The following is a 23,617-nucleotide window of genomic DNA, read 5'->3' on the forward strand; positions in this document are numbered from 1 at the left end:
TGTGGTGGCACTAGAGCAGTGTGTATATGATGCATTTTCCAATGGAGAGATTTTACAATGGAATTAGGCTGCCATTGGAGGTGCTCAGTGTTGCATTTCCAGAACTGGACCTTAGTGGTTGTTGTTCTGTAGTTCTATTAGGATTATTAATGCTGCAGTTTGTGAGTTAAACTACTGGTTTAATTGGCTTTTTCTTTCCTGTACTGGTATCTTCAGTCAACCAGAGCCTGCAGTCCTACTTTTTATGTCTAATTATGTTCCATTTCTGTGCCCCAGCCTACATTTAATTTGCACAGAAGTGGAAATGGAGTTGTCAGTGACATCTCACAATGACTCTCCTCCCCCTTAGTTGAGCTATATCAGATGCCAACACTGCTGATTTGTTGAACCTCAAGCTGTTTTGTTTAGCAGTGCAAAGCTGACTGCTTTGCGACCATCACACCGGTACAGTGAGAACAAAGTGCTTGTGATGTTGTCCAAATTTCTCATGGGTAAAGGTAGGAGATATTTCAGTTTCAATTATATATTGGCTTAATCTGAGTAATGAAACAGGGATGCAACTTCAGTATGTGAAATTTCATGTTCTCTGCTAGCTAACAATGTAGATAACCTAGGTTAACAGGGATTTGATTTGATTCAGGAGTGTAGGAAAACAAAGCAATACTTCTGTTTTCTATTTCAAGGCTAGTTTTGTTGCTACAGTTGGATGAATGCTACAGTTGTACATAGTCTGTATTATCTAAATCAATTAATTGCAGAGTGGAGGGGACTGAAGAGTGAGAATGCATCTTAAAGCTTCTCAGAGCAAGAAGAAAAGCTGCTACAGATGTTTCATTCTTCTCCTTTCCTAATGCGGAATAGGGGAAAATCGCCAGTATCATAAAACGTTGCTACAGTGCAAATTTGTTGATGCTATTTTAACATTGCCTTTATCCTTTCTGACAGTCAAGTAGTGGTGGCTTTGTTCTGTCATGCTGCTTTTGTTGTAACTTGAAGTGTGAAGGAAGACTGAGGTTTGTGTAGCATTGAATTTACACTGCTAGAAGCCCACCCTGCAGACCTCGTGTTTTGTGAGTTTGTGCAGCATTGGAGGGGAGAACGGAATTGAATTTATTTGTCCTACAATTACACTGCTTTCTCAGGTATATAAAATTAGAGTGTTGGTAGGTTTTTGTGCATTGCTTTGATTTGGTCTGGTTTTTTGTAAGCTCTGATTTAAAAGAATATATGATAATTTTCCTTAAAGAAGTTTAAAGGTGGGAAGGCAGAGCATAAGACCTACAAAATCTGTTTAGTCATTAATGAATAGAAAATTGACCTGAGTGTTTTTGAGAACTTAAAAATTCTAGTTAATCTTAGTTCTCAGGGATGTATTTCTTCTTCATGATTTCCCATGGAGTTAAGTACTTACTGGAATGTGGTTAATCATAGCTTTTGCAACTATTTTGTTGAAGGATCCGCGGTACAGGTTAATTCAGTCATGTAGAACCAGAACACCACAACTCACACCAAAACAAGCAGATTCTACTGAAAAAAGCAGAGTGTGTTTACTGCCCAGCACTCTGCTTGCCTGCAGTAATGCTTCAGTCACTCAAAAATGATTAAGGGTGAACTCTGCCATGTCCAGAAATGCCCGTAACCCCAAAAAGCTCTGGCAGCTGGTGAGATGCACCTCAGGGTGCCACTGGGTGAGCCCACAGGTGCCTGGCACTGAGAGAGAACTTGTGTGGCTGATGGTAACCAGAACTCAGCAGCAGTTAGGGCTGTTTTGCCTTGATGTGTGTGTGCAATGCTGTGGGCTCTGTGTGTGCAGCAGGGCCAGGGAATTGTTAGAAAAGGAGTAGATGGTGGGGTGTTAGCTTTTTTTTTTTTTTTAATAAGTCATTAAATAAATTCAGATGCTAAGGCTTGAGTGCTTTGTGTGCTTCTGGTGCTCAGGTCTCAGAAGGAGTTGGAAGAACTTTAAAGATGTAGACAAGAGGGACAATAATTCACTCATTTGCTAGTTTGCTGTCACTGTTAAAAGACTGAATTATATGTACTCTCTTGATGGTTGTGGAAGAACATAACTGCTCAAGAGATTATTAAATGTGGAAGGCACGTAGGTTAGACTTCCTTTAGGTGGCTAGCTTTGGTGTTAATTAAGTTTCTGATGCTTCATAATCTTCTTGGTAGCATTATTTAAAAGAGCTGTGTGCATGTTTCCCCTTACCTGCCAGTGAGCCATGCTCTAAAGCACCTCCACCATAGGAATTTAACACTGAAATTAATGAATTAAATGCACTGAAATGGGAAATGCTGATTTTAACTAATAATTACATCTCCTGAAAGTCAATAATCAAGCACTTAGTTGATCACATGTGAGACCCTGTGATACTTTGCTCAGGCTGAGTATGGTGACAGGCTATAAAATTAGAACTGTGGAGCACATTGGATGTAGGAGCATTCATGTGCTTCCAAATGCAACTTTACAGTGTTGTGTCTTGTGGAGACTGAGGTGAAAAACAGGAGCCCCACCAGAGTATTACTTGTAGTGGTGCTGTTCCCAAGAGAAATTTCAGAGTGCATTATACTCTGTCTTCATCCAAGTGTCTTTCCTTATAGTCCCAAGCTCCGTGTCTTCTCTTCCCTTTGCTGCTTGCTTTACCACTAACAAGAATGTGTATACTGGCTTATTGCACTAAGGCTGTGAATTCTTTAATAATAAGCAGCCAGCTAAGAGTTTCAGTTTTTAAACTTTTGTACCAACATAACAGCCTCAGTGGCAGGGAATTTAGCAGAAAAATCTGATTCACTTAATAGGCAATGACTTAGATTTGTATCACGGATGTTGAACTCATAATTTTGTGTTAAATTGAAGATCAGAGGGTGATGCAACTAAATTGATTTGCATATGAGCCAAAGGCCAAAGATTCATGAAATAGAAAAAAATCGTGTTTATATTTTTCTGTGAAATATTGCAGAATATTTGGACAGATGTGGGGGTATTAGATGTACCTTTGACATCTCTGGTCAAACTGAGCCCAACTTGAGTTTTGTTGACTGCAGTCTGATTTCTGAAGCTGTGGTAGCCCACCAAGAGCCTCATTACCCAGCTCTTCCTTTGCACAGTTGACTGACTCTTGGCTGTGCTGAAACAGTGTGTGTGTAAATTAAAAAGCTATATGTGATTTACCTAATTACTGGCATTGGAAAATGCTGGCCAATAAAGCTGAGCAGGTTTTGTGTGCTGGTAGTAAAAACAAGGGGATTTGCAGTGTGTGAACTTCTGACAGTGCCACATCAAAAACAGATGGAAAATGTTCTCCTTACCTGAGAAAAAGAGAAATCCTCTGAGGTAAGCCATACACAAGGACAGAGCAGTGCAGATTGAGGGAACTGTTGCAAAGACACTTTACCTTGTCATGCCCTTCCCCTTTCTGTTCCGGAAGACTGAATTAAAAGAAATAAAGTGAGGAAAAGAGATTTAAAAAATAATGCATAATTTAGAATATATGGGTTTCTTTGTGAAAGGAAATGTGGAGAGTAATGTTAATGCTTAATAGCCTGACTTTGCATGTCCACACAACAAGGATGTCAGAATTATAAATGAAGTAATGAATAAATTTTAGATTGCATGCCTTGGAAATATGCAGAAGCTTAGTGTAAAATAGCTTTTATTATTTCCCTTGTTTCTAGTCAATGTATTGTTTGACCTATTTCAATTCCTTGGAGAAAGAGCATCACTGCCAGTCAAACAACCTACTCATATCTTCCTGATAATTAGTGTTTTTACATTAAAATGTTAAGTATTTCCCCATATAACTAGAAGAATTCTTTTATTCCAGTAGGTATCTCTCTCAAAGCCTAAAGTGCCTTGGTGGTGACTATAAGAAGTGATTTATTAAATGTTGAAAACACTGGGTAGTGTTTTCACTGGGTAGTGCTGGGTAGTTCCTGCACAGCTTTAAGGAAATGGTGAATGATCCACAAAACCAATAAACCTTAGAACATTGATCAGGCCAGTGTCCCTGCCCTCTGGAGCCATTGGCCTCTGCTTTTTTTCCCTTTGCTGCTGCTTACCATGAAAATGTATAAAATCACACAATGCTCTGTTTCCAGAAGAACTTTTCTATACCATAATGTGGGAAGATGTGCAAATGCAGATTGTTCCAGATCTGTAGCTGAAAAAGTGTTGCTGCTCAGTGAGGACATTTGCCAGCTGCCATTAGCCATGAGACTTCCTCTATCAATTCTAGCATTTCTTTCTTTTACAAGAGCTGGGCAAGCTCATGTCCCTGCATGTTCTAAACAGAAATATTTGCCTTCAGATCTAAGGTTTCTGTCATTCCCTTACTCTCCTCTGGTCCTTGCATCTAAATTCGCACCCCCACACAAGGTTTCACAGGCAGAGGGAGAAAGAAGACAGCTGTGATATAAGAAATAAAAAGATTTCTGGAGGACTGTTAATTGGGTCTTTTACTACATGTAACAATAATTGTAACACCACTTATTTTACTCATGTTGTAGCTGTACTGAATTATTTAGGTCAGTTAGTTTTTTGTATTTTCTTCTTCTTGAGTTGATTCACTAGATTTTACGTGAGGTAGTTTCTGGTGTTTTTTTTTTATTTCAGAGTGCTGGTGATTGCAGATGTCACAGATGTGTGCTACATCTGCTTTCTTCTAGCATCTTTCAACCTACATAGAGTCTTCTGGTTTGGGGTGCTCCTATGTTTTTCTTGCACCTCTTGAAATCTATATTTTATTTTTAAAATTAATTTACTATTTTGCTTTTATGCTCTAAATTTACCAGTTTTTCCATTTCTCCATCTATTGGAGATTATTTTGTAGAGCTGTTTTCACATCCTCACGAGGGTGTCCCTTTTTGGTGCAGCATTGCCATCCAGTCTCAAGGGCTTTTGGTGTCTCCAGAGATGCCAGTATGCTGGGATGGGTGGGACTGCAGGGGCCAAAGAACAGAGAAACCCTGGTGTGGGTGATGGATACTCTTCTGGCACCATCTCTGATACGCTGTTTTTTCATTGATTTCCTCTATTAGCATCTTCTAGATGAGTTAATAAATCCTGCTGAAGGACAACTGAATGCATTTGATTGATAAAAGCACTCTGCACCCAGAGAGCCCATCAGAACTGTCATAACTCAATTTCAGAGTAATTCTTCACTTTGAACACTAAAACCTTTTAGAGTCTTAGTCACTCCTGTTTCTTTGGCTCCTAGACATGGAACTTCTGGCCCTTTGTGTCTCACAGGGCTCTCTCCTGAGTCATTTCCCATTTGTTCAGCTTTCCCTGGTCTCAGTTGGAGCAGCACAGGAGAATGCAGGCTCTGATGTGCAAATTGCCCATACAGAGATGAATTTCAGTGGTGTTTAGGGTTCAGTATTTAAGTTCTGACAGATATCTGATATTACATTTCAAAGTGATACTGGCATTATTTCCTTTTCTGCTTTTCAGTTTGTTGTGACAAAGCATTAGGTGGGCATATTTTTGTACGGTTTTTTTAGAACTAATGCTTGGTTTAGTTTGATTTTTTTTAATCATGAAAGTAAAGGGATCGTTTTATATTCCAGAGTTATTTGCATCAAGTAAATAATACATATTTTCTAATAACGCACTAGTAACTTGAAAATGCTTCCATTCGTTTTTCAAGATATGTATTAGTATTTGTGTATAGTGATTTCAAACTGCAAAAACATTTAGGAAATATGAACAGCAAGGTCACACTTAAAGAATGAATTTAGGAGTTGCTGACGAGGGAGCATGTGTGATTTTTGGAGGGATGACTCTCTGTAATCTCTTCTGGAAGCATTCTGTATTGTCTCTGCAGTTGTGCAGGTGATGCTGTGCTCTGGTGAGATGGGAGAAAAGCAGTCTGTGAGGATGTGCTGGTTGAGTTTATACCACATCAGCTTTCTTATGTAATCCTCACAAGGAAATGCCAAGGGAAGACACCGGGGCTGTCTCTGTACCAATTCCAGCTCCCACCAGTCTGGCTGGGAAGCCAACACCTGAAAATGGCATTGTTTTAATGCATTGGCTGAGTTTGCAGTTTGTTCCTAAATTATACAGATTTGTTCATTTGAATCTGGAGGATAATAGAAAATCTCCAACGAGTCCCATATCTGTAGCACAACTTTGTTTGGTATCATGCTGCAATCAAAGTTTTGAAAGTGTGATTGGATTAAATGCAATTTTCCCTGGCACAAAAATGGCTAAGGGGTAGCTTCTTGAATAATCAACATCCACAACTCTATTGCTTGTTTATACAAAACTGCCTCTCTAGATGCCCAAAAAAAAAAAAAAAAAATCCTGTTTTAATTAAGCTTTTGGTTTTAATAATATATAAATATATGCAAAATCATTCAAGTAAGTTCAGAACAAGAAGTCTGTTATTATTTTAAAAACATGAAGTTTTCTTTTTTTTTTTTTCTTTTTAATTCTCATCATTTTTTACTAGAAATTTTAATTATTCCATGGCTAAGGCCAGGTAGTGTTCAGGTAGCACTGACAAAGCAAAATCTCTGCATTAAAAATGGCAATGTCTAGAATGTTTTCCTTGTAAATATCAACAACTTAAGAAAGAGCTGCCATCAGCTAAGGCTAAATCAAAATAAACACTAAATATTTATGGATTCCCTTCCTTCTGCCTTAATGAATATCTTCCTAGGACTTGGTGTTTTCTTCCCCTGCCCACCTCTTGTTTTCCAGGGGCAGCAAAGGGACTCTCACATCTGAGAAGGAAGGAGGGGGAAACATGGGTGCCAGAGGGTCTGACCTCCTTAGTCCTTGTCCTGGGCTTGGTGAACATTTCAGTATGAATCGCCCTCTCATTGTACATTTTGTAATCAGTATTGTTGCTGTTACTATCCCTTTCTTTTCTCCAGTAAATCACTCTTATCTCGACCTATGATCTTTGCCTTTTGTGGCTCTAACTGGAGAGGGAATAGGGGAAGCGCTAAACTGGGAAATAACTTCCTAAACCAGGATACTTCTAGAAGCACAGGAATCAAAATTTTAGGTTCTATGATTTCTAAGGTTCAGTAAGTGAATATACAAAATCACATCTAAACTATTCTGTGTGTAAGTTCCATTTTTTTGTGCAAGGCTTTTTCTAGTTAGGGACACCAGGGATAATTCTGAGGCATCAGGAGAGAGGCACTAGATGACTCTATAGGAACTTCAGGGAACCCTGCTTATACTGAATCATTGTAAATATTTTGCCATTGACTTCACCAAACACAAAATTTAACTCCCTATATGCTATTAACTGACTTTCTATGCTGTATTCTTCATAGAATGCAGTAGTGCTACAGGAATATATTGTTAAAAATGTTGGGGTTTCTTAAGAAGGTATTTTTTTGATAACTAGAGTTATATTTTCAGAGGCAGTTCAGTTGCCTGTATCTGGCTTATTTTATGCAGTGTGTTTAGAAATGGGATCAGGGATTTAAAATAAGCATCTTGCTTTTTTGGTGCCTCAGTAAGTAATGGTTCTCTGGGACATGATCAGTTATAAATGGATAAAAAGATAAGGGAAAAGCCAGTTTGCATGTTGATACTGAATCTGTAAAGCTGGTAATACCCAATGGTAGTCAAAATATGCAGCACTTAAGAAAGTCTTTTAGTGTGTGAGCTGTGGTGTTAAAATGAGCTGTGTCTTAATATTCCTTGATGGAAATGCACCCAGCATTTGCCTTGCCTGTGTCAGTGACTCTGTAGCTGCAGAGTTGGGGTAGTTCACAAAAGTTATACAAGGCCTTTCCATCTCTTGTTCTCCTGGGCATTTTTCTCCCTACAGCAGCTAATGTTGTCTGCCTGGAAAAAATCTTCACAGTGAGAGGGCCAGGGAGTGTGGGCATCCTTTTCAGCTAGCATAGGAAAGTTGCTTTGTTTCAGGTGTAACCAGTAAAATCTGTTTCTGAAGCTGGAATGCTGCAGGACAGATGTGATGGATGGGAATGGCTGCTCCTGCAATCTGTGCAGCAGCAGCTGCCCGGAGTGCTGCTGTTTCCCAGGATATTTTACTTCTTGCATTCTTTCTTTTCCTGCATTTTTCCCTGGCAGTTACAGATTTAGCAGCATCAGGGCATAGTACTGGAAACACTGAAAGTGGTAGCCTTGAAGGAGCAAAGAGCATTTCTAGTTAACCATATCATGCCTTGAAGATCACTCAAAAATCAGCTATAATGAGCCATCCTGTGCTGGTATAAATATGATGACATACATTGATGAGGCAAGAATACCATTTCACAAACAGTTTTTTAGTCTGTTTTAGACCTAAACAAAATGAAATAATATCTGTGAACTTCCTACTGATTTTTTTCAACATTTCCAAAGACAATGTTTTAAGAAACCAACTCTATGTTTATAAAAGATGTTGAAATGTGAATGAAATTCTGATTACACAGTGGTAACTGAGGGTTGGCAGTGATATATCAGTTTTTGCAGTATGGGAATCATATGTAAACCTTTGCTGATATAGTAAGGCAAGAAAAATAAGAACAAGAGTGCCTAGAAATTTTTTATTTCAACTTAGCTGGAAAGATTCCAGCAGAAATCAATATCCCCTGCTGCTTTTGCATGAAACACCTGGACACATGGCAATTAAAAAAATGAAAAAATACTTTAAGGAATATGCACTGAATTCAGGGACATCTGAATACTTAAAAGAAATTCCCCTTTGTTACTTAGAAACATTTGGGACTATTACCACATTCAAAGACTAAAAATAAATTAAGGAGCTGTATTATTCAATTTTCTGAATGCCTAGGTTTTATTAGTTCTTTTAAAAAAAATCATTAAAAAGTCAAACCCCACAATAGAATGGTGTTTAATTACCAGGCTTCTGAAGCTATGAAGGACAGTTCCACCATGGAAAAGTCAATTCAGTATTTTGTTAGGAGTAAAATAAAACAAGAGACAATAGGATTTATTATTTATTAGATAAAGAATCAGGAAAACTGTGTAGTCTCTACAGTGTTTTCTCTTGTTTTGTACTTTCTGTAGTTATGTTTAGAACCAGCTTTTAGGTTTTGTTTTTATCAATATTTAATGAGGCTGTAGCAGAGTTTGTGAATGCAACATAAAACAACAGCAGGATTGTAACTTTATGCAACTCATGTATGGGATAAGTGAGTTCTCTCCAGCAGAAAGTTCCCAGCAGCTCCAGGGAAGTCCAGGGTATCATTCAGTGCCAGGGCTTTGGAGTGTTGGTGAAAGACCTTTGAGCTCAGACACCTGATCTCTGCAGCCAGGGATCTGTGCACAGCTCAGCTCTGTGAAGAGTCCATGTGCATCAACCTGCTTAGAGTTGTACAAATACTCCAAACCAGGAAAGACTCTGAAACTGAAAAGTGACTTTTAGTGGGATTATTTATTAAAAAAAGAAAAAAGTTACCAATTCTTGAGTGCTTTTCAACATTAGGAGTGCAATCCAAGGCTGCCATAAGGAGCTGCCAGCATCATTGTTACCCACAACTGTTGTTCTTAATTTGAAAGGTGAGGGACAAAGACAAAAGAAAAGCTTGAGATTGTGTCCAAATGGAGAAAATGAAGTATTGCAGCTTACCTCTGTTTAGAAATAAAACACAAGGGTTGACTAATATTAAACAGAGGAATAATTAAAATAAAGCAGAACAAAACTTCTAAAGAATCTATTTCATCTAAAACTTTAAAATGCTGACCTTGTCAAGGTGCTGTTGGTTTAATGATGGTACAAGAGGAGGCTCCTGCACTTCAAAGCTGTGCTCTGAGAATTCCCTGCGTCACTGCCCCAGCCACGCTGGATCCCCCTCGTTTGCTCCTGTCCTTTGGGAGCACCTCAGATGCCTTTGCTCTGTGCATTGTACACCTTCATAAAGGTGTTTGCACAGATTGCTTCCTCAGAGCAGGCTCACAGATGCAAGTGTTCTGTTCCCTAAAGCTGGATCAAGCTGTTTCTGCTCATCCAACAGTTTTACTTAGCTTTTGTAATTGCCAGGAGTGCTTTCAGATAATGTTACCTTCAGTTTTCCATATTTAAAAGGGGTAGAAATATAACTGGTTACTCAGGTTTATAGTTATTTTTTGCCTAATCAAGTTTTAAATGGTCATTTTAGTCCTCCTGAGTAAAACTGACCTTAAAAAGTAACTGGGCTACATCTTTTCTATGTGAGGATGTTTTTTTTTTTTACATTAAAGCTCATCAGTTTTGAAATGCCAACAGTGAGATGCTAGTCTTATAGATGTTTGCATTTATCAACATCTTGTATTGTCTCCAAAATTCAACTTGATACATTTCAGTTCAGGATTTGCTTGCAAACATTAAAAACATAGTTTCTATTTAGCCTGCATCTTTTTTGTAAGTGCTGCTACTGGGGACAGTGGCACAGCCTTTTGTTCTGAATCTGTAAAAACATTTGAGGAAAGACTGTTAGAGTTTATTCGCAGGATATTTTTTCTCTCCACTGAAAACACTAAACTACAACATTTTCTCTCTGGAGAGGAAAAAAAAGAAGTGTTGCATACAAAGAATAGGGTGTGGATTTTCTTATTGTTTAAAAATGTGTTCTATTACCTTTATTTATGTTCTATCATTTAGTCTGCATATAAGGAGAAGTTAGAGAGGTGCTTGAGTAAAAATATACTGAGAACAAAAAGAGTTACTTTGACAGTTTTTTGGGATTATCTGAATTTTCTTGCAGAACTGTAGTTACAGGTATATTGTTGCAGGTTCAGTATTTTGGTTTTCAACTTTGGTGTTAGTTTGGCAGATATGTACCTTATATTCAGTTATGAGCAAAACCAAGTTAAAGTGTTGTTATAACTCTTGAGTTTGTGAGGATCTGTGTCTGTTGAGCGCTGCTTCATTGATTTGACAGCAGTCAAAGTAATATTTTGTGATAGGCTGTATGATATACAATGAGATGTTCTCTTACCATTTCAGTGTATATCAGGTCCTGCAAAGTGATTAGGAATTTAAACTTTTTGAATTAAGATTGAATATCAAGATTCAACCATGGGTCTGTGGAGATAATAATCTACTTTGAAAATCACATTTGGTTAGACAAAACCTTGTCATAGTGAAGAAAATTAAAATATGTGTCAGTCAGGCATCTTCCTCTGAAAATTTCGCTTTATTGTTGATTAATCCAACAGGATTGGAAAGGTTAAAGATTTTTATTAGAAGATAGGAATGATAGTTCACCCTGACATACTGCTGTCAATCTATTCCAAATCTAATTATCTAATTAAATATTCCAAAGATGCAGCCAACAGTTCTAGCTGCAGTCAAGCCTTTAACTATGTTTTGGGGGTGCACTTACATACACATACAGATAATCTGTGGGAAATGGCACAATCAGTGGTACATTGCTTGTGTTTGAGTTTTAGGCTGTTTTTTATGACTGGTGATTCAAATTAGCATTGACCCTTGGGTGTTTGGCCTTTTTTTCCCTCTTTCATTGTAGTGGGTTTTTGTTGTTTGTTTTTTTTTTTTTTTTTTTTTTTGTTGTTGTTGTTGTTTTTTTTTCCTTTTAATTTACATTGTATTAATTACTTTTGTTTGGTTTTGATGAAAAAAAAATTGTATCTCATTTCAAACCATGTTTTGGTGTAATAATAGGAAAATATTGTTTTGGTGAAAGGACACAAAGTAGGTGTCCTTACATTTGAGCAGGGAAACCTTGGAAATTGGTTGTGGTTGAGAAGTGCTTGAGATCATACTCCAACTTTGCTGCAGTCTGGTTTGTTTTTCTGCAGGTGTTTCTGGTGAATCTTTTAAGAGACCTGAATGCAAATAATGCTGCGGTCAAAGGGAGGTTGGCATGCCCTGCGCTTTCCATTTCTTTTAGTGTGTGTTTGATGTCACTGAGCCCAGTGTGATCAAATTAATTTCCCATGTACTGCAGGAACAGCCAGTGTTTATCCTTACAGCCTTTCTTTGCTTTGCCTGTTTTCTCCTCAGACACCACGACGTATTCCACGGAGCGCTCAGAGCACTTTAAGCCATGCAAAGACAAGGACCTTGCATATTGTCTCAACGAGGGGGAATGCTTTGTGATCGAAACCTTGACGGGATCCCACAAACACTGCCGGTAAGTCACCTGCCAGAACGGCCTTCTGCTTCAGGGAGGAAGCATTAGGGAAAAAAAATCCCAAACATTCAGGTGTAGAATGCACTTTCTCCAGTTGGACTGCATCCCTCGCAACTGGTGGGTTTTCTACTAGTCTGTGGTAATCATAAATAGAAATATGTAGATAAAAGAAGCAAAATTTTGGTCTTTCCATAGATAAGAAAAAATTTCAATATTTTCTAATCATGTAAGGATTATTGTTTCATTTTGTTGAGTTTTTTACATATGAAAGTCCTATATTCCCCGATATACCAGAAGCATTCCTTTATTTTGGGTACTCCAGCTACAATATTTGTCAATAGCTCTGTTGTGCTGTTAATTGAGAGAGAGGAAGGGCTACTAGTTTTCAGAATTAGGGTTTTAAGAATTAGTAGTTTTAAGAATTAAGTTTAATTACTGAAGGATGAAATGGACTATGATAGCCATCTGAACCTGCTCTACAGCTGTTGTACACTTTTATACTCCTGAACTTCTGCTATTATGCGAGGCCATCTTGAATGTATTGAGAAGAATATCAGAAAAGAAAGCCAGATCACTTATAAGTATTATTATTATTTAGCCATGGAGGCCAGTAAAAAAGAGTGATATGCAGAAGGAATACTCCAATATCTTCCTAAAGATGAGGATTTTAACACACATATCCACCAGACCCCAAATTATTTCAGCAATCTTTTAAACAGAAGAGCAGGTTTCCATTTTGGGCTACTTGTGCCCTAATTTACTCCTATGGTACTGTGTATGGCACACAAAAGGTGTATCTGAGATACACTTGTATCACTTGGGCACTCATCTGCCCAAATGCTAATCTGAACACCTAAATGTATAGAGGACTCTAACACAAATGATAAAAAGTGTCGAGGACAGAAGATTTCCTGAAGTATTTGGGACTTAAGCTGCTAAGTCCCACTAAAAGCAGAAAAAAAAAGTTGCAAAGTCACATGTACCTGGCTTAAAAATGGAAATTTATGAATTTAAAGCTTGGTCAAATTCTGCTTATCATCAGAAGAATATTTCCAAGATTTTCACTTTTTTATACAATACTGGTGATTTTTCCCATTCAGTTGTGTATGGTTCAGTGATCATTCATTTCCCTTCTTTGTTTTTGTAGGGCATGCCTAAATTAAATATTATGATTAATTTATTGTGGAAAATTGATGTCTTTTTCTACTTCCATCATAATACTACACAGATTTTTTTTTTTCTTTTTTCCTCAAAGCAGATGAGTTTTTTTGGTCTGTCTTAGAAATGTCATGAGCTGTTAAGGGAATTATGTCACTCAATTATTTAAGTGTTTCTCATAGTCAGAATATTCAAACTGAACAAAAATGCTGTAAAATAGCAGAGAAAAATTTATATATATGAGAATTTTTAAATTGGCTGATAAATTTAGTCGCTAACCTCTTTAAACAGACTGGTTTTGTAAACTGTGGGTTACATTTTAAAAAATTGGCAGGAGATATCTCTTAAGAGCTGCATTTTTTTTTTTTTTTTTGTTGACTTTCAGGATCTTTCCTATCGTCTTTGCCAAATTCTCATTTATTTCCTGTGATTCTGATAATGCTGCCTGGCTAATGGTTAGAAGTTTTTCACCCAAGCTTTCTCCTGTTAACTCAGCAAGCCAAAATGTTGACTTTTCATTCTTTCCAGCAGAGTGAAATTCTTTTATCCCTTTCCTTGTGTTATCCTCCCATAGGGAAGCAGCAGTATCTCTGGGAGTCCCTTGGCTCCCGTGTGTTTGAGGGTTTTGTTGCCTGTACAAGTTTCAGGCACTGGCACATTCTCTGGCAAATAAACATCCTTTTTATGGTGGGTACTTTGAATGGTGCAACACCAAAAGACCCATACAAGACATTGATTCTCATATAGCAAAAGATAAATTTTAAAATTTAAAGGGTGATTAGTTGTAGTACTTTGTTTAGTTTTGTAAGGACCTTGGACACTGCAAGCAGCAACTTGTTCAGGATCACTTTTATACTGATAAGTTTGTCATTAATGGAGGGAAACATTTAGGTTTGACTCTTATCTGTTGTATCTCTACCTGGGTAGACTGAGTGTGTCTATGTCACAGTGCCATAGTGAGTGGGATGCAGGTGTTTTTCTGTCTGTTCCCTATAACAGTGCTCAGAAATAACAGCCAGAATGTACACATATAGAAAAATACAGTACTGATATACTGTAATTGTCCTCTAACTAGTAAAAAAGCAAATTTTTTACAAGGGTTGTGGAATTCCCACTGCAATCAAAAAGAATAATTTGAATACAGAATTATGAAGGCTTAAAATGGTACTTTGTTCTTGAAATCAGGCTACATTGTATATTCTCACTGTGAGGGTGATTTTGCATCTGTTCTGGGAGCAGAGCACCAATTTACTGAAATGGGAATTTGCCATGTGGAACAGCTGCAGACAGAGGACCTTGGATGAGCAAAATCTCTTATCCCACTTGGTCAGGTTTGAAGGGTGTTAGTAGATGATATTCTTGGGGAGCTGTGCAGTTCTTGTTGTATGTGCATTTCTAAGGATAAATATGCTAATTATAAAGGGACAGAAAGAGTGATTTGGTAGCAATTAACAATGTTTGAGTTACACCTTGGGCTTTTTCTGTATCCTCATGGCCCATGCTGGTGACGCCAGCAGGCTCGCCTGGCAGCTCCAGCACCGTTCAGGGTTCACAAACTCCATGGTGCTGTTGTTGGAGGGCTGGCACGTGCCCACCTCCTGCCTCTGGCTGTCAGGGGTCACACTGGCACTGGGGTGGTGGGGCTCTGGCTCATTCCTGTCCTGGGGGGCTCCTGCTTTGACCCCACAGCTGTGAGGAGTGGGGCCAAGGTGCCCCCTTGGCCAAGGGCAGGGGGGAGGCTGTGTTGTGGGAGGCCACTGGGAACACAGGAGATCAGAAGGAGCCCTGATCATGGATCTTCCATTCCTGTTCACCTACAGAGAGGAGTGTCCTGAAGTCGCAGGAATTTAGTTTTTTTTTTTTAAATTTGAATTCTTTTTATTCTAAATTTAATTCAAATTCTGAAATTCAATTTTTATTCAAACTTCTGCATTTTACTCACTATCTCTTGGTGAAAAATTGCCTGGGATGTAAACTGGCAAGAGTTCTCCTGCGTGGTTAGGTAACAAACAAGATCCACTGGATGTTTTGTGCTATTTTAAAGCTGTGACTTCAGTGTTTATTTTTGTGAATGGTTTAACATGAGCTTGTTTTAAGGTCATCGGCAGGGAAACTTCATATTTAGCTTCTCCATATGCTTAAATTTTTTTCAATGTTGCCACCTTGAGAATTTAAGCTGAATGGTGAGGGTGCCTTAATTTGTAATTTACACCAAAAAAATCAAGTACACAGTCAACTCTGACACATCAGTGTTTAATGGAGCATTATGTAATCCAGGCTTTAAAAAGACCTGTTCAAGTTTTCTTTGTACAATTTTATTTAAAATACCCCATCTCAAGTCATTCTGGGTTGATTTTTTTTTTTGAGTTTGGCTTGTGGAGTTGTGGTTTTTGGGCTCTTTTTATAACTCCTTCTACATAATTTTTTTTTCCTTTTTCATCCCTGGATTTTCTTTAGATAACCCATTTAAGACTGGAAAACATTGGTTGGGTAAGTGGCTAAAACTTCTGAGGGGAGAAGAGGATTGTACTTTTCAATTTCTCTTCTGGAAGAAGCCAGGAAGACAATTGTGTATGCACAGGAAGTCTTGGCATAGGTGATGAGCTCTGACGTACTCTTTATAGGTTTGAGTAGTTGGATGAGATACACCTTTCATCCTGTCCTTCATCTCTCCTTCAAGTAGTAGAAAGCCTGAGTAAGTTTTGACAATGGAGAATGAAAGACTCACAAACGTACAGTAAACAAAACATAATTTCCAGTTGACCAAATTACATCAGCATCTGAAGTGTGCTACTGTGGTAACAATCCCAGAGTTTTTAGATTTCATTGGACAGTCTGTTTTTGATGCATACATGCTGTTCTGGTGAATTCTGAGTTTGGTGATCTTGCTCATATTTATGCATAAATTTTCCATTTTTACATTTAGTTGATTAAAAAATTAGACCAGTTTTCTCAGCTTTGCTCAAAATCTGTCATGGGAGCAGAAGGATTGAATCCCCATTTAATGAAAATCTAGTTTGGATAAATGTTTATATACTGTCAGATTTTATTGTGAGTCTTCTGCATAATAGTAACTGTAATGCAGGCATAGCCCTTGCGGTCAGTAAAAGCAGGAGAAAGGGATCAAACAGATGAGACTTCAGAACAGCTCTGAGCTTGGCATATGATATGTGCACTTTACCATAAGTTAAAAATCTAAAAAACTAAGAATATAATTCCCTGATTTAGTTACATGGCTTGTTTTCTAGGCTTGGGCAGTCTGACCTAGGTGTTTTAAAATACCAGCTACTCCATTTTGTGCATTCCCCCATCTTGTATTATGCTGACACTTTTCAAGAATGCGAGCCCAGGAAATAAATCACTATTGAATAGCATTAAATACATTAAAAAAATCTCACTCATGTCATAATATTCCAAGCATAGTTTCATCAAAATAATCCATTGTATAAAGATGACAATGTAATATACAGCTACAAGCTTTCAAATGAAGAAGGCTATGCTTGGAATGTAGGATATTTTCCATGTCAAGGGCAATCAGCAGAGCTCCTGTTATGAAAATTATTGTCTTATGAGCATTCCAGTAGCACATATGTAGATTATATTTGTGTAGTTCCATGCACCATTTTCTGGGATGCCTCTACCTTTAATTTCATGTTTCCTTTGGAAAGCCTGAAGCAAAGTCAAAATACAAAGTTAGCTTTCTAAAAGCTGTTGTTAAGGAACTATTTAGTAACTTTAATATAGATCCCCACTGTGTTATTAGTCCATCACCTGTTTATTCAGCAGTGCTCTAACAGGCTGGGGTTGCTTTCAGCACTGTGATTGCTTTCTTTAGCTGAAATGGAATGGCCAGTGTGCTTAGGTGTTGTGCCTGGTTCATCCCTTTCAGAACTCAGCCTGTCAGAAGTGAGGAAGCTGGAATTCCTGAGGAGTCTGTTATAGGGAGTGCACCTTCCCAGGGTAGCATCAGCTTGCCATGTTCATTTACTCCAGGTAGCACTTGTAATAAATTAAAACATTTACTGCCTTAAGTAATACTAATATCATCTACAATGTGGCTATTTCTGTCCTTTTTTTTATTGGAAACCATCATGTTTTTCTTGTATAATTTTAGATATTTCTTCTTCTTCACAAAACATGCAAATAAAAGTCCCCAAATGAAGACCAAACTAGAAAACACTCCCCAAACCCAAAGCATTTCTATGCACTCCCTTTCAAGCTCCTGCTCCCTGAAATAACAGGAAGAGGTTGCATGGTTTTGTTGTCCCATACCTGGTTGCTTGTTTTAAACCTTTTTAGATATGAACTGTGAAGAAAAATGGTTCACAAACCTCAAGGTGAAATGGTGTAAAGTCCAAGATATCTGTAGGACTCTTGCTTGTTACCTAGGTATCCTAACTCTTTTCATATTATCCAGTCTTACATATTTTGATCATTTGGTCTGATTTTTTTTTCAATCAAAATGTAAGCCTTGTTGTTTTTTTTTTTAATTGGATGCAGTTATTTAGAATAAAAACAAAATTAACTGATCCAAATACCGAATTTCACCTATATAAAATCAGTACTTTTTCAGTTATCCCTATTCTTTTTCTAACAGTCCTCTGAAATCAAACCCTTTCAAGTCTGATAGTATGGTACAAGAACTCAGTAAATAACAAACAGGTTTTTAAATGTAAATTGAGTCTTTGAAAACCTCCCCAGATGCAATAGTGCAGGAACACATGATATGATATTCACATGAAACACAAGAACATCTGATTCATGCTTTCAGAATTTAACATTCAGCAGATAGAGGCTCTTGAGAAATCTTCTTGTCAAAGTACTTTAATTATTGATTAATTTTGACAGTATCAACATTCCATTTTACAGTGCATTTTATTTACAGGTTTTCCCCTAGATTCTTGCATGCAGCTTCTTCTGTAACTTCTATGGTAGAAAATACTTTCAGCTTGCAGAAAACATATGCCAATTTAAGTCTTGTGAAAGCCAGTTACTTTCAAGTATCTGCAAACTAAGGGTTTTAATGCAGCAGTGTAATGATTTTCATATCAAATCTCCTGACAGATATTTTCCTTGATGTGTTTACAGAAGTTCCCCTTTTACACATTGAAGCTTTTGGGTACTGCAGTAAACCAGTGTTTATTATGGTTGTTGCTGTTCACATGGTATTGCTCCTTCAAGCAGTTCTGCACACAGAGGTCACTGACAAAACATCTATTATCCATTTATCCCTCTAAAACATCTTCTGAAAATAGTTTTGTGTTAGTTTTATTGCTTGGGGAAGGATAAATTAATTTAGCAGTAAAACAAAACACAGAATGAGAGAAAGCTTTGTACTTAATGATAGTTTTAAGTTTCTAGAGCCTGTATTCATAGTATTTCAGGTCTTATTTGCTTTCTGCTGAGCACCTTAGGCTAGATATTCTAATGCTTTTCCTTTGGAAAAAAAATTGATTACTAACCAGTGGGATTTCCTGGTTCCATTTCCATCTTTTGAAGTAATGAAATTTATGCACCTGCTTAAGGTTATGGTGAAGATGCATTTTTCCAGTGGCAACAATAAGGTAAAAGTCATAATACTGTACAGATAAAATGCATGCTCAGATAATTAAATTACACTCCAATTTAACAATTCACCTGTGTTTCAGTCAATTTAAGCAAATATCTATGAAAGCAACATAAAAATCTTAATTCCATTTTTGTCTTATTTGAAATGCTTATTCAAATTAATATTTTTTGGAAGAGTTTGAGGAAATAAAGGAGAAATTGTGTAGATGTGCATCCAAAGTTAATGTTGGTGCTTAAGAAAATGAGTGTGTTTTAAACCTGGGTCAGCATGCAGTACTGAAAAAACATGGAATTAATTTCTCTCTCCCAGAATACTAAAGACTAATGTTAACATTTTCAGTTAATGTGAAGTATGGGAAAACATAGTTCCAGGCTTAGCACATCCCCCTGCTTACATTATATTTTTTTAAAGCCACACATCTGTAGTTCAGAGAAAATAGCATGAAATTAAGCAGTTAATGCTTTCATTTATGTATGTACAGAGTTACTTCCCAGACATAAGAGATACATATCCTTTTTTAGAACAACCAGTAATGTGAGTGAAACAAAAATATTTCTGGAAGCTTTAAGTAAACTGTCATTTCTTCCTGGAATTCTGGAAGAGAAAGAGGCCAAATTCAGCTCCCTTAGAATTTGGCAAGATCCCTTCAGCTGGTTGAATCAAGAGTTGGGCTGTAACCTGGAATTTCAGTAGGGAGAAGTGATAAATGTATTGCCAGCTCAGCAGCTGAGATGGCTTTTTCTTGAGGCTGCTAATAATGCTTGGATTTCTTCATTTGGCACTTAAGTGGGAGATCAGGAACCAGTGCTGTGCTAACATTAATTTATTTCTGTGTCTCAGTATCAAGAATACTTAAATCTGGTGGAACTTTTCAGTTTTATCACCATTTTTCTTGTGCCTACACATGTTTCTGAAGCTGGATCTTGCCATCATACTTTAGCAAGGCATCCTGCTTGTGTAGCACATCTCCACTTGTAGAGATGAGTCAAATCCATTCTGTACAAAATATAAACTTCTAGTGAGCATGTTGATCTGTTAATAGGATAAATTACCTCAAAACTGCCTCCTGTTTCCTAATTCTAAAGCAAAATAAAGCCATGGCATATATAAAAAGCAATAACTCAGTACATGTTGTCTGAAACTAAATACAGGGTGAAGGGGTATATCCTGAAAATTGGAAAACCACAAATTGGTTAAGTCCTTCCACTGTAAAGGAAGGTTCTGTCAAATTATAAGAATTGGGGTTTTTTTCCCCTCCTTATTTTCCAAGACCCCAGTGGAAAAAGGTTTGTGAAGCTTCTATAGTACCCACAAAGAATTTGAGGAAAAAGAAACCATACCTTAAAATGTATGGGTGCAAATATTGATGGCATATATTGCATCTGTCTTGAAGTTAGCATATGCAAATATTCTGCCATCAAACTCTGCTTTTAAATTAACTTGGAAATGAGTTAGCTTTGTTGTTGTTCTTACCTCCCTTAGGCAAGAAGGAATTTGTGAAGTGCATAATGCAGACATCTGAAATCTCTCATTTAAATTCTCATCCCTGCCAGTGTCTTAAGTACACTGAAAGCAATAGCATTTCCAATCTAATCCTATCTGCAGACATTCTTCTCCCAGAAGATCTGGAAAAAAATCTCTCTAGAAGAAGAAATAAGCTCTGGACAATTGAGTCCTTTAAATAGAAATATATGCCAACTATATCAAAATGCTAAATACCAGAACATTAATCCACCAGCACTCTAGATCCATCTAAATGAGAGCAAACAAAACCAACCACCTGTGTCCTCTATCCTTAACTGCTAAGAAAGCCCTTCCTACTTTCTCAAAGAGGAAGAGGGGAAGTGAGGTAAAAACACGTGGATTCTGGCATGTTGTGTGAAGTGGGGCATCTGAGATCAGACAGGCAGGTGAACTCTGTTCTGTGAGTTGTATTGAATAGATGAATATTCTGGTCCTTATCCCGTGCCCATAAATGTAGTGTTTGAATTTTTCAATGTATTCCTTGAAGTTATTCCAGTGCAGAGGGGTGAACTCTTTGGGCAACCTGCCAACAGTATATAATAGGCAGCAGATTTAGATAAAGTCTGTTCAGAGATAATGCCTGGAGTGTGTAATGAAACACCTTTTGGGCTGTGTTTGTGCCTCATCAGCCGCTTTGTTGGGTAGAAAACTGCAGATCTCACAAGAATTGTGCTGTTGAAGAAGCCACTGTGAGAAGCTTAGGGTAATATCTGCACTCTCACTTGGATCAGCACACAGATCTGAGGTCCAACTCCAGACACTTAAGATAGATCTAATATCCCAATGATACCTTGTTAATTAATTAAATGCAAAGGATATTTGACAGGGGAATGCAAAGTCAGAGATTATCTGTGGAACTGCTTCTGGAAGGAAGCATTTGCTATAAAGCTATATAAGTTTATGAACTTTGCATCAGGTGCTGAATATTTCTTAAAAAACAGCAGTTCTTGTCTTTTGGTGAATGTGTACAATCTTTGCAGCAAGCATTTGGTCTGAACCTTTCCTATTTTATGATGCTTTATCCTAACTTCATGAGGCAAATTGATTTTTTAAAAGCATCTTACAAAAGAACATCTGGAAACTAATACTTTTTTGTTTGCTAGATTTTATTAAAAGTTTGTTGAGGACAGGGGGCAAAACATTTAGAAATGAAATAAAGCCTCAATTTGTTCTTACTGGCCTCAGGAAGATCCTCACAGACAGACCACATTCCTTTGGCCTCATTTCACACAAAAATATATGGTGTTTTTTTTTAGGGTTTTGGGGTTTTTCTTGTGTTGGCTATTTTGAAAAGTAAAAACCAGATCAATGAGTAGAATATCTAAAGTATCTAAAGGGGGGCTGTAGTTGATGGGATCACGCTGGCAGACTCTTTGAGGCTGCTGAATGGAACTTTGCGTGGGAGCTGCACTTGAGTCAGGCTGCCCTTTAATTCTGCCCTTCCTTTTGTGTGCAGTTAATTTTATTTCTCTTCTATCTTTAGGTCCCCTCTAACACTGTTCAGGTGATAGCAAGGTTCTGACTTGTGGGGCCCAATCCCATCAGAAATCAGAAGGAGGGCACTGTAAAGTCCTTGTACAATGCCTGTCCTGGATGGGCATTCCCAGTGCACTTCTGGAGGAATTTTCAGCTTTCTGCTTAAGTTTCTCATTGTGACTGGAGCTCCTAGGAGAGTTTGTGAGGATAACCAAATCCTAAAAATTGAGTTTTTTGCTAATCTGATTAGGGAAATACTAGCAGAGGCCTGAAACAGACTTTCACGCCCCAGTCCCTTCAATTGGAAAAGTTTATTTCAAACATGATCTTAATAAATTTGTAAGGTGGGTAACATACCCACAGGTATAAGGCTGTGGTTGCTGGCTGAGGTTAGGGCAGCAGGGTGACCATGTGCTGATTGTCTTTGAGGACTCTGGAGGAAAAGGTGGAGAATGAGAACTCTGAGTTAGTATAGACAGAACATGGGGAAAATAAAGTCATAATTTGATGGATTAATAAGTCTGCAACAATTAAATAAAACCAGCTGCTTAAATATAGAGGTTTTTCCATTCAAGCACCATCCAAGTCTTTGTGGACTGAGGAAAATTACATGGAAAGGAATGCTGTTCATAAATCTGTGGTTCTGCTTCCATGCTAAATTGCTGCTGTTTCCATGTGATTTACTAACTCAAAACCAGTGCAGAAATCATTGGGAATTCATGTTGCTGCATTATCCAGGGTCTACATCATTTTTTGTGTTATTTAGAGCAATGGTCCTTTTGTTTTGTAGAGCATCCATCATGCTACCAAAGCTCCCAGCTCTAGGCACCAAATGAGCTGCCCTTAGGGAGCAGCAGCAGAATTTGATGTTGTAGCTGCTCTGGTAGTGCCAGTGTGAGATACTGATCCTGTGTGATACAGACAGGCTTTGCCAAAGTGGGCTCAAAAAGCACAGCATCATTTCCATGTTGGAGTGTTGGTTCAAATCATACAAGGTGTTGTCAGAAAGGACTGTAGCAGTTTTGCTTTTCTCTGTTACTTTGACCATTTTGATCATTCCATTTGGGAAAGAGATATTTTTCTCGTGGTTATCCATAGAGGTGATAAGATTATTTGGTTTATTATTTGTTTTTAGGAGTGGGGCTGAGGGTTTACCTCTTTACATTGCAACTTTAAAATTGTCCTGGAACCAGGAATTTCTAATGTAGCAAAACAAATTTCTGTCAGAAACCATGAATTTCCTGAAATTCAGGAAGGAAATAGCAGCAACAACTAAAATTTGATGTGGGTTTTTTTGGTGGTTTTGGCTTTTTTTTTTTTGGTTTTTTTTTTCTTCTCTCTCTTTTAGAAAGAACTAGCAAGTTCTCATAGCAGTGCTTTTAAAATGCTCACTCTTGTAAAACCCTAAGCACTCTGTGTTTGAATAATAATGATTTACAGCAGTGGAAATGTTTGGTACACTGCACTAAAGTTTTTTCTATCATTTTTGCAAGTAGTGCACAGTAGAATATTTTCTAATAGAAGAAAATGGACACGATAGTGGCAATATATGCAACATGTTAGCAAAAAATAGACTGTATGAATTTTAAATAAAGCACAAAGTTAATTCATTATGCATGATGGATAACTATAATATTTGCCAGGATAAAATTTCTAGTAAATCTTATTATTTGCTGAATCAAGATGATTGTGCTCTTGTCCAGAGTGACTTGCTTTCTTTGTGTAGTTGGATCTGCTCATGATGTAAACATAAATCAGAAAACAAGATGCTGCATATTGACAGAATTGGAATTAATTTTTTATTTTTTAAAAAAT

The 23,617-nt window shown here is 37.5% G+C and overlaps 1 protein-coding gene across 1 annotated transcript in view; it reads left to right on the forward strand.

Moving 5' to 3' along the window:
• Window positions 1–23,617, forward strand: part of NRG3 (neuregulin 3) — a 345,643-nt gene that overhangs the window by 127,716 nt on the left and 194,310 nt on the right. Inside the window, exon 2 of the mRNA XM_066555046.1 lies at window positions 11,946–12,075. Coding sequence (XP_066411143.1) covers window positions 11,946–12,075 — 130 coding nt within the window. The remainder of the gene's footprint in view (window positions 1–11,945; window positions 12,076–23,617) is intronic.

This window comes from Molothrus aeneus, chromosome 8 (assembly GCF_037042795.1).
Source record: "Molothrus aeneus isolate 106 chromosome 8, BPBGC_Maene_1.0, whole genome shotgun sequence".
Taxonomy (NCBI): domain Eukaryota; kingdom Metazoa; phylum Chordata; class Aves; order Passeriformes; family Icteridae; genus Molothrus; species Molothrus aeneus.